At 33.3% G+C, this 12,336-nt stretch overlaps 2 protein-coding genes across 2 annotated transcripts in view; one reads left to right on the top strand and one right to left on the bottom strand.

Annotated features, from left to right (window-relative positions):
* Positions 1-5,778, bottom strand: part of LOC117111506 (PCI domain-containing protein 2-like) — a gene marked incomplete in the record, with an annotated part of 8,409 nt that extends 2,631 nt beyond the window's left edge. Inside the window, 6 exon segments of the mRNA XM_033254420.1 lie at positions 1,068-1,122; positions 1,273-1,314; positions 1,442-1,507; positions 3,789-3,910; positions 4,560-4,601; positions 5,614-5,778. Coding sequence (XP_033110311.1) covers positions 1,068-1,122; positions 1,273-1,314; positions 1,442-1,507; positions 3,789-3,910; positions 4,560-4,601; positions 5,614-5,649 — 363 coding nt within the window.
* A 322-nt stretch (positions 5,779-6,100) lies between these two features.
* On the top strand, positions 6,101-8,700 carry LOC117111528 (stress-associated endoplasmic reticulum protein 2-like). Its single transcript, XM_033254459.1, has 3 exons — positions 6,101-6,290; positions 7,398-7,470; positions 8,630-8,700. Exons 1-3 carry the CDS (start codon positions 6,207-6,209, stop codon positions 8,665-8,667), a joined length of 195 nt encoding a protein of 64 aa, XP_033110350.1. The 5' UTR covers positions 6,101-6,206; the 3' UTR covers positions 8,668-8,700.
* The last annotated feature ends 3,636 nt before the right edge of the window (positions 8,701-12,336 follow it).

Below are 12,336 nucleotides of genomic sequence, written 5' to 3'. Positions count from 1 at the left end.
CCACCCAACCATCGAATCAACCAACAACCCAACCAATGAACCAACAAACCAATCAACCACCCAACCGACCAATCAATCAACCAACTAACCACCCAATCAACCACCCAACCAATCAACCAACCAACCAATCAACCAATCACCCAATCAACCACCCAACCAATAGCCCACCCACCCACCAACCCAACCAACCAACCAACCAACCAACCAATCAACCAATCAACCAACAAACCACTCACCATTGAATCAAATAAACAATCAACCAACAAACCAGCGGTGGTGCCAGAAATTGTCGACAAAAGAATCAACATGTCCGACAGAGAAGTCCAAGCCAAGGGACCAAAGAAGCCTCAGTCGATGGCCTGGAATAAAAACATTCTTGTAGGGTTCACGAGGAGTGTTTTATAAATTAGTATGGTCCAAAATTTGTGCTTTTAAACCACAATATTAGGGATTGGCAGTCAAAATAATGTTCTTTGAATAGGCAAATTATTATTTTTTATATGCATCCGACGACAGGTGGTCCACGCCTGTCTGACCGGGGGAAAATTTCCCCCTGCCCCCCGCTGGTGCCACCACTGCAACCAACCAACCAGGGGTGGCGCCAGTGGGGGGGGGGGGGCCAGGGTCCCCCATCAGGGAGAAAAACACACTTCGTCAGGAAGAAGAAAAAATTACATATATTTTTATGCATATTAGTTCAAAAATAGTTCAAATAAGCCTTTGAGTCGCGGAGTCGCTGCTCCGTCAAAGAAAATGGACCCTTTGTCGGGCAAAATTCTGGCACCACCCCAGCCAACCACCAAACCACTGAATCAGCCAGTTAACCAACTAACCACCCATTCAACCAACCAACCAACCAACCATTCAATCATCCAACCAACAAACTATTCAATCAACTATCCATTCAATCAACCAACCAATCAGCCAACCAACCAACCAATTAACCAACTAACCACTCATTTAATCAACCAATCAACCAACCAATCAGCCAACAATCAACCAACCATCCAATCAAAAAATCAATTAATGAATCAATCAATCAACAATCCAAATATTTCAATACTTACAGCTGTGGCAAAGAGCCTGAGATCTAGAGTGATAGCATACAGTACTGGCAAGGCCCTAAATAGATACAATCAATTGCATTTTAATATTAAATTTTCAACAAAATGTAAACTAGCAATTATTAATAATCAATGTAAAACATCACAACATATGGAAATATATGAATCATGAAATTACCATAGAATAAAATGTAAACAATCTAATTACCAGTTCTCTTCTTTATGTGTCTGAAATGCTTTATTGAATTCACTATATTACTGAGGTTAAGAAAATCTAACGTGGTTTACAAATATGCAAAAATGGAAATAGATAAGAGAATAATCTATAGTAATACAACCCCAAATCCCACCAGTGCCCTCTCAAAACAAAAGGATACTGAACCAGAAGAGATTGAAAGCCATAGCAAGCAACAAGATCCTGGTTATTACAACTCCATATGCACCTATAAAAAAGCAAATACTGTAATCAAATAAACATATGTTCATTGCATAAAGTAAATGTCAAGCCCAGAGGCCTTGTAGCATAAAGTGCTGTATGAATTTATGAAACACATTTGGTGGATACTGGAATTCAAAATACAGGTTGCCCAGGGAGATACTTTCACAGATAGTGTCTAGAACATCTCAGCCGAACAATGATTGGGGCTAAGTAAGAACATTTATGATTATGGCACCTCTTGATTAAATTTGAATATAATCATTCATTTATTCTCCATTTTTAAAATGATTTTGTTATTTCAATTTTAGGGGGCCCTGAATCCGCCACTGTTTATTATTAAAAGCTCCTTCTGTGAACTTTTGGTTTTTTTCTTGTTACTTTATAATTGTATTTATGCAAGCACTATTTTGTGTGTGTTTTTTGCCAGTTTTGCCACCAAAATATACAAAATAGTTTGGTGGTCATACCTTGTAAATGGGTCACCAAGTAATATTAAAAATAATTTGTTAGAATTATAAAGCACTTCATGCCAACAAGGCCTCTTACGAATAAAAAATAAACATTTCCTTTGAATTATGAATTATGCACACTATGATTTCCATTGAATTATGCACAATAAGATTTCCCTTCAATTATTAATTATGCACAATTTCCATATGGTAGGCTCACAAATTAAATTGTTAGTATACTACACTTACCGTATATACTGTATTTGAATAAATGCCCAATAGCATTCATTGTTGAGTAGGGTTTTAGGTTAATTACCGTCAAAATGTGTTATTGCGTAATCATAAAGTCTTATAGATGTCAACCAGGTTATAAAAAATATAATTCTATTGGAGTAGAACATTAACAGAATGTGTTGAGAATGATTAGTCATTTAGGGGGTGGGGGGTGTTTATTCTAGGGAAAAAAATAAGCATTTCAGGGCATTTATTTGAGGTATTTATTCCAAATAAGGCTCTAAAGGAGGCATTTATTCAAGGGGGAATTTATTCAAAGATTTATTAAAATAAATATGGTATATTATATTTTTATTTAGAATTACATAATGCATTGTATATTTATGCTATTAGGCTAAAATTTTATTACCTGGATCATAGAATTTTTTTTCTTTGATTTATTCAATATGCTCTTTAAAATACATAACAGAAGCAAATGAACATGAACTAATCAAACTACAAAACAGCATATCGGGAAGAACCTTCAAATTGCAAAAAAGACAATAATTTCTAGAAGGGTCCTCCAATTGGATCCAATGAATATTAAAATAATACTTTATAAATTTACACTTAATTCAAGTGTTATTCACAAATTCACAATGCTGACCATCATATTACCTATAAAAATAAACACCTTGTTTACAATTATTTATCATGTAAATTATGTTATGTTGTAATATAATAATGTTGTTACTGTATATTTTAGAATTATTTATTTTATTTATAGAAGCTAATTACAGTATAATCTGTTATTACATTATTAAATATTTATAACTTTTGATTCACTCTATTAATATGATGGAACAAACTGGAGTCCAAATCATAGTAATTTCTTTTATTTTATACCATACTTATAGAGGGTGACACTTCCAGCATATCCTATTTCATTTCATTTATTTCGTCAAACAGAAAACAAAACATACAGAAATGACAATACCAAAAATCAGAGACAGGATAAACAAACAGCAAACTAAATTGCTGTATAAAGTTTCTCCACTGATTTAAGGATACATAAAATATATAAATAAATCTCTGAACTCTGGAAGTAAAAACTAAAAGGGAATATTATTCTTAAAGATTATTATCATTAAAGTAATCATTACGATGAGGCTTAGAGAATGGAGATGTTTTCAGTCATGAAAAAAAATCCTGTGCTGTCCCAGAACCCAGGACCTTGGGACTGGAAGTCGGGCACCTTAACTACCAAGCTGCATCTCTCCGTTTTTTTACCTGGTGTCCCTGGTCAATTTTTAAATCTTAATATACTTGTGTATTGTTTATTTCACCTGTGTATTTTGGTCAAATAAACAGCAGGTATTCTAAGGTTAGGGTTGGAGAAGTGTGCCCTCACTCAATCATAAAAATGCTGTTTGCTGTTAACGTCTAAAATCTAGTTTCCATAAAATCGCTACAGTGTCACTAGTATTTTTTTCCCTGCAATATACACTGCAAACTTGTCCCCAACATTACTGGTCAGGCTTCCTGATTCAACCGACCAATCAGTGTCGCTGATAGCTGTCAGTGATTTTATGGAAATTAGGCTGAATATTTTACTTGACCTACTTGAGGTGAGCAGCAACGATTTTATCGTATGGCGGTTCTAGAATCTCCTCACAATGCGATTCGGGATCATTCTTACGCAGATTTACATTGCAGACATGTGGATCACGGTTAGACAATAATTCCTGAAAATGAAAGAATAGAGAGCTTGACATATTAATTGGTACCATAACTGAAAAACATAGATTTAGGCATAGTTTACATACTTGCATCACAGACCCTAAAACTAGGACCTGTGTACTAGAAATGAAGATGGCCAGAAATCATAGGACGCTGACATTTTAAGAAGTGCTACATTGTATCCTTGGAATGTTTATTGGGCCCAGTCTTAAAAATATGGAACACTGCGCAAATGTAAGTGTTTTGGCAACATAAATAATAGGATCTTGCAGCAGTGGCGGCTCCAGGAATTTTTGAGTGGGGGGTTTCAATAATTCCGACAGAGGGTCCAAGCCTAAAAGCATCAGAGAGCTACCGGTCAGGCCCTTGGAGTGGAGTAAATAAATGGGAATGACTTTATGATCTTATTGAGGAGGCTTTGTTATTCTTAATATATACAGTATATGGTTCATTTTGAAATTTTATTCTTGGTATATTCTATCAGAGGTGTCTAGATTGCTCACCTGTTGGTATTTATCTCCATCCTATTGTAAATTGTTTATTGTTTAAAAAAAATAGATTAAAGATTTTTTAAACTGCATTTAGACCACAATATTTAGAAAAATAAAAAAACTCTATTTGTATTGTATTTATTATTATTAAATGCCGACTGACCACAAGAATGTCACTGTCTTTGTACTGTATAGCGGAGTCCACCTGCAAAAAAAAAAAAAGACAAACTAATTCAATATATCGTTTACAGCAGGGGTTTCTGGCCGAGTGTGTACAGTAGTATCGTCTCAGTAAGACCTTGTCTTTAGAACCAGGGATCATCATTCTTTAGGGTACTTTAATAAGACCTTTAAAAAAAACACTTGTCAACCCCCACTACCCACTCTTTTCCCCACCACAGGATCCATGCACATCCAGCATGTAATCCACATGACCCGAAGATTCTATAGAACGTTTTGATAAGCACCGTCACGCAGCCACCCACTATATATAGTAAATTAAAAACAATTAAATTAATATTTAACATTTGCAGAAGTGCCATGAGCCTCATATCTGGTGGATACCGGCGCTATATAAATGTTCTATTCTACTTCTAAGTTTAGTGTTATCAAAATTGATTAAAAATAAATGTACACGAGCTACCCTGAACACTTTGCGAACTACTGTGCAAGACAGTGTTGAACAGTTTTCAAATTGTGCAAAGAAATACTTGCATAGTGTGAAAATTGTGCAAGATTTCCTTCCACATTTTACAAATTTTGCAAGTATTTGCTTGCACAATTAAAAAAAAACTAAAACTGCTAACAACCAAAAACATCGTCGTGACTCCTTTTCCTCCTCAATCCTGGTTTTCGCCACAAAAAAAGAGCCCAGCAAGAAAGAGTGACTTGCGGCTAGGTTCCAGCACCTTTGCCAACACATCCATATAGTTATACAACATTGTCATATGGTTGAAAGCAGCAACCTAAAATGAAGAAAATCTAGGCTGTACTCTCTAGGCCCAGCCTTCCTTGTTTAGTCTCTCAGTCCCAGTGTCCGCCTGCCTGGCTCGCCGGCTGAGCTGTCTATCGGGCTTGCCGGGTTGGGTTAGCTTAGCTCTTCTAACTGCGTTTTAATTTAATAACTTATAATACGTTTGATAGTGCTGTGTTTGATCATATATAGAATAAACGCATGGGATATAATAGCTAATGAACATCAATGAACATTACATTACCTTGCGAAGGTACGAATTCAGCGAGATATGCGCCATATTTATATCGCCATTTGTTGAATTGTATTCTGGGAGGTCAAATTTAACATGATTATTTATTTAATTTCCATCAAAAACACAATAACTTAACATTGGTCAAGAAAGCCTTTCATATTATTCTAAATCATTTATTATTTCTGAATTCATTTTAGTATAGATATTTAATGGATTTCAAATGACCTGCCACGTCAATTTAAATGGCTTGTTTACAGCGTTTTGTCATCCTAAACCGAATTACCTGAAAAACGGTATCAGTATCAAACCACATATATTTATATATAATATTTATACATAAATTACATATTTAGAACATCTACTTTATTATTTACTGTTTCTATGTATATTATATAATATGTATTACTGTACTATTTCTAATAATAAAAGCTTTAAGTGTTTGAACTATATTATTAAGGTGTATGACAATAATTTAATGACAATCGTGATTTGTCACATCCTTTTCGTCTTTGCATCCGTAAACGTCGAGTAAAGGCTGTTGCAACCAAGGAACATTTACTCCTTATTTTTATTGCGAAGCAGGCAAACTATCGTCAAGAAACATGCCTAGCAAACAGAGAATGCGACTTGCCAACGAAAAGGCCAGCAAAAATGTTGAAAAACGAGGCAATGTTCAGAAAGGAGGAGTAAGTTCATAAACGTCAGCTGTGTGTTGACGATTACGGATGATGGAGGTCGGATTATTGACTTCATCGGGCTCCTGTTTAGATGTTTAGGATAGGCTAGGCTTAGGTTGTTTGGCCTAGGCTTATTTGCGTATAAAATACATGAAACAGCATACTACAGTTTCAAAACTGGAAACCCATTAATAGCAACACCATAGTTCTATATTTTTTTTCAGGATTTTTGTTAAAATTTGCATGACATGTTGAAAATTTTGAAAATTAAAGAAAAATAAAATTGTTGTCAATGCTAGATATTTTAATATTAATACTTTTTTTTAGTAGGCCTAGCCTAGCAAACTCAGCCAGCTTCTGTTAGTTGTTGATGTTGTTTATATTTAGTTTATTATATGTAGTTGGGAGTTCATTATGATTTAATTTTAATTTTGTTTCTTGAATGCATGTGAAGTCCATCTTGTGGCTACCATATGGTTATTTTTGCTTGTTTAAATGATTAAAGCCCTATTGATTACAGCTTATGCTTTGACGAGACAACAGCTGTCTCATAAGTATGTTGATAAAGCGATACATGGTTGGCGCTAATTTAAATTTACCTTTGTATCCAGCACCCTAAAATAGTTTCCAAACCACCTCAACACACTTGTTCTTTTATTTATTTATTTATTTTATTTATTTATTTTTTTTGGAAATTAGAATACTAATTGTGAAAAATGTATAATACAAGATACAAGATATATTTATTTGTCAATGTACAAAACATGGTTCACATGAAATTTGGTTTCCAGATGCTTAAACAGATACTGTACATTGATACAATTTAGATCTTAAAATATAACACATAAATCAAGACAAATTGCAAAATAATGATAAAACTTAAACTACTCTACCCAAGTCCAGTGTTAGTCTATTAACCAAAACTTGGCTCAATTTGATTCATCTTTGGGTATTGATTTTATTTTCTCTGCCTGTGAATTATGAATTAATTGTCGTCACAATGTCAGTGGTATTTTGGTGAAAAATCTGAGATTTCAGTCAAAAAAAAAATTAGAAGATCTGAATACAAGTTAGAAACAGTGTTTTAATTTCAAGTGTGATTTTTGTTTATTTCAGAAAGTTGCAGATGAAAAATCACCTGTTGGCCCCTGGCTCTTAGGACTATTCATATTTGTTGTCTGTGGCTCTGGTTAGTATCATTTGATTATTTATTAATTTATATATTTATTTATCATCATAATTATTAATCACCATCACCATTGTAATAATCATCCTTATAATTATCATCACAAACAGGTTAGGCTAGGGGTCAATAAAAGTGAAAATTAATTGATTACATTTTCACTGTAATTGACAATCGCAAACATAATCAAAATATCATCATCATAATATCTTTCAACTTTGCTGGTGTCTGATGCCCGAGACAAACAACAATTTGTATATAGCACCGTCTATGTAAAAATCACGAAAAAGAGCGCCCTCTCTGTTATTTTTTTAATTACAGTTGTCAGTCTTTAAAGCTTCATTAAAATAAATTTTTGTGGCCTGTATTCACATTTTATGACGAATTCACATAATTTTTATGAATTTTAGGGTATAATCGACCTATACATTTTAACTTTTATAACATTTCATAATGAGATAATACAATGTAGGCATGAAACATAAAAAGTGGATGCTCATGCGCGAGACTCGCTCATTATGCGTGAGAGTTGGCAGGTGTATCATCATCAGTTCATCATACTGTACAGCCCTAGCCTGCTAATTGTCTCATGGCATTTGTTATTTATTTCCTTCATTTCTAGACTAGTATACCTTGCATTATCTAATAAATTTATTACTCATTAGTTTTTACTTTAATAATTGTTAATCTGTTTCAGTGATAGATTGGATTATTGTAATTGACTCTAAATCTTTAAGCTTAAAAAGTATAAATATAATGAGAAAATTAATTTCCTTTGGAATGAAATAATGTATTGATTTGTAACGTTTTAGAAGTGTACTGTTACACATTATCCCTTAATAATGCTACTGACTGTAACTAGATATGACACTCTATATTTATTGTTTGTCATCTTGTCTTGGAAAAAATGTAAATACTGTAAAGTTAGTATTGAATTTAAATTGTGCTTTAATAATTTTCATGTTATGATTTGTTTCATGAGATTGGATTTTTTTTGTAATCACCTCAATTCTACCTTTATTTTATGATGTGTTTGTAACTTCAGCATTCCTAAATTAAAGCCAAATTAATATTGTTTTTCATATTTTGCCATCCACATAGTGTATATTGAATTTGTATTTTTAACATCATTTGAATTAAATTTTTTATACATTTTCTCTTGCAGCAATTTTCCAAATTATTCAATCAATTCGAATGCAGTAACAAGAATTTACTCAAAGAAGAAATAGTAAGAACTTACCTCTACAAAGTGAAACATAGCCACTATGAGCAGGACATTGTGTTCCAGCTCAGACAGTATTCCTACACGGGAAGTTCCATGGATGTATTCTCCACTTTGACTACCATTTATGGATATATACCATGCTTTTATGAGAACAAGGTTTACAAGAAGTTTGAATCGCGGCAAAGATTTTGAACGTTTCCGTCTGCTAAAGTCACTGCCGGATTGAACAGAACTATTTGAAATTATCTAATTTTTTTTCTGTATCGCGTAGCATAGCGTCAGTCTCTCACCTCGCCTCTCAAATAAAATTTAATAATGTAAATTGTTGGTTTTTTTTTTTTTTATAAGAAGGCAAGTAGGTGAAATCCAAATATGTAAAGAATATGTGTGTGTTAAGCACCTAATAGAAGATTTTAATCGTTTTACTTTTTTTGTGTTCATTTAATTGTTTACTGTAATGAATTGAAAGATACAGAAAAAAATCAATTTGAATTTTCCCTGTTTTCTTTGTTTTTTTTTTTAAATTTAAGGGCCAAAAGTGAGTTTTCTACACTTAATTATAGCCATCTTGCCCACTTCAGTTATTTGGGTGTGTAAGAAATAAAGTATTTTCCAATAAGAAATAAATGTATGTAAAATTGTATTGTATTAAATGCTTTAATGGTGTCATTTATTGTTGGTGCGACTTGTCTTCACAATGACAATGTGTGATTAGGACAGATTAGGGCATACCGGCGTTGGGCAAACTCATTGCACACGTGAAAACGATGAGTTCTGGTCATCTGAATCTCGGTCGAAGTTTGGACCAAAATCTATATTGTGTAGAGAATGCAGGACAGTAAGAGATGAGTACATCTACAAGAATCTGAATTTCAGAATGAAGGTAGACAGCTGGTTGAATCAAACAAAAAAATTGAAATGACTTCGTATATTTAAAGTACTGTACAATAAAGTCTGCATTGTAATTTCCCATTAAATATTTTATATTATTCGAGCAACGTAAATTTATAAGATTAATATACCATAAAACCTTGAATAGAGGCCCAGTGGGCTTAATCTGGAGAAGATGCCCATCTTGAATTGAAGACTTGCCCTCTGTAGTTTGCAAAAGTAGCCATAAAAGTAGAATTTCAAACAAACAAAATAAATTAAAAACACGCTTGGTTTATACAGTAGTTTAGGTGATTTAATGCCGGTTAAATGCACCATGATCAGACTGATGTTGTAATTTATTGTTTTATAGTAGTAATTCCAAAAATTTACTTTGCAAAAGTAGCCTCTGAAAAGAAGCCCATCAAAAGTTCGCAAAAGTGAAAAAAAAGAAGCCCAGGGCTTCTATTTGAGGTTTTATGGTATTTTTCCAGAGTGTTCACTGCCAACAATAATATAATAATACCATCTGTCTGGTATCAACGCACATATTCCTGTCATAAATTCACACCTAGATCCTTTTGATAAGCATAGTTACCAACCGTCTCGCATCGTGCCACAAAAGTGATTTTGGTTGAAACACGCATTTTGCAGAAACACATGCGTGATCATAAATTTGTCAAGCATTTAGCACAGGGAAAAATTTATTTAAAATTAGAAGAAATTAGTACGTTGTACTGGTATTGGGTATTTATATTGCACCTTTCCCTTGCGGTTATGAAGCGCAAGCCAAGCCTCAATAATTCAGGAAAACCATGGTAGGCATAAAATCAGTCATTATAAAAACGGTCATCCAGTAACTTAAGTCATTAGACAATATTTACGTGAAATGTTTGTGTACATAGTGGTTCGGGTACTCAAATTAAACATAATGTAAGCCCTACAGTACATTGAAACTCGAATTGTATGTGGTTTTATTAAAAACATTTTTGTACCCGGTATTGTCAACAAACGCTCCTTGCAGATCCTCAGGGCTCCGCCTCTGGACTCGGGGACCTGCCCCCTCCACCAACAAACTGGTCTAGTCACGTATTTCAAATCTCTAAGGTTGGTAACTATGAGTACTAGTCAACTTTTTGCAGATGGAAACACCCAAGAATGCACAATTTTAGAACTGATATTTTAAAGCAAGCTTAGTTCTCACTGATAATACCTACGCACATGATTGTTGCATACAGTAATATGAATAGGCGCGCTGGAGGACACGGCAAATTGGTGCTCGTTAAGTGAAGAGTGTCTACATTTTCAAGAGCCGTAAAAAAGTGACTAAAAAAGGGGGATTTGAAATTTGAGTTCCTATATAATAGGGACTCTATTTGAAATTATTTATAGGAACTCTATTTGAAATTACTGAAGTGCGCCCTCTATAATTATCATTTTTCCCTGTCTGCAAAGAACTTGCACAACATATACGTTTGGGGCATTGCTATTTATGTTCTGTAGGTACAGAAATAATCATGTGCAACTATTGTGTATACAGAATTAATTCTGTGTTGCAATGTTCCAAAAAAGCCGAGGGGGACAATGTATGTGCGTCCACCTAAATATTGGTGGTGGCAAGAGAAGCAACCATATCGCCTTCATTGACCGGCCTATTAATGTGTACTGTTTGTGTTAACAAAATAATAATAACAAAAACAATAATAATAATAGTAACAATAATAACAAATTCATGTGCCGTTTTATTGTAAGTTATCCGACTACCGTATATATTACTTTTCACATTGAATTAAGCCCATGATACACCAGATTTTCTTCACAATAAATTAATTACGTTCACACATTTATTGGAACGTAAGTCAGCAGAACAGTGTCAAGTGTCAAAACAGTGTTTTAACACTATTTTTTTTAATGTCAGTGCATATTAATTTCATGTATTGAAATTAAATAAAAAAGAATACAAATGCTTCTCCTCCCGTTTGAAAAATTCTGGATCCACCCCTGTTCAATTTTTTTTAAATTTATTTATTTATTCATTCTGAAGTAATTAAAAGTAAAAACATTCAAGGATAAAAACACAGAAAAGTACAAAAAGCGACTTATTTCCACTGTGGTCTCTAAATGAGAATACAAAAATTACAGAATAATAATAGAACAATAAGGAAGCAATACAATAAATATACATTTTCAAAACATCAGTCAGATTCAACCAAGTTGACATCATAGACTTTAAACTATATATTATTTTGAAGTTCAGAAAAATAGTGGTTCTTAATGATTTTTTTGAATGTATATAAGGATTGAGCATTTTGAACATTTTAAGGTAATTGGGACTAATTAAAAATGGTTTACGTTCTACTATGACAAATGCTCGTTTGGATATCCTCATGATGCTTGGAATACATCTTGATCGGAGAAGCAACCTCGTGGTTTACAGATTTCAGGAAAAATGTCCAAAATTTATAACTTCACTTTGAATTAAAAGCTTGTACTGTGTGACGTTCCGGGTGACATTGTGTTTTCTTAATTTATCGTAGTAAAGTATAATGTCACAAATTGGTGGCCTTACAATACAGTAAGATATTATTCTTATTCGTAGTTTTGTTGTTAAAATTCACAATCACATGGATTATGAAAAATCTGGATTTCGCCATGATGGGAGAATAGTATTGTAATGTAATACGGTGTTTTTTTAAAAAAATAATATAAAATGTAAAACGGATTTGAAAATAAGTTAGTTGGTTACATTGCATACTCTTTGTTTCTCGTTGTTTTAT

The sequence above is a fragment of the Anneissia japonica genome, unplaced genomic scaffold, assembly GCF_011630105.1.
Source record: "Anneissia japonica isolate Jap-2015-1 unplaced genomic scaffold, ASM1163010v1 scaffold6030_len697274_cov183, whole genome shotgun sequence".
NCBI classification, from domain to species: domain Eukaryota; kingdom Metazoa; phylum Echinodermata; class Crinoidea; order Comatulida; family Comatulidae; genus Anneissia; species Anneissia japonica.
Note: the sequence above shows the minus strand (reverse complement) of the source record. Positions and strands in the feature narration are given on the sequence as shown.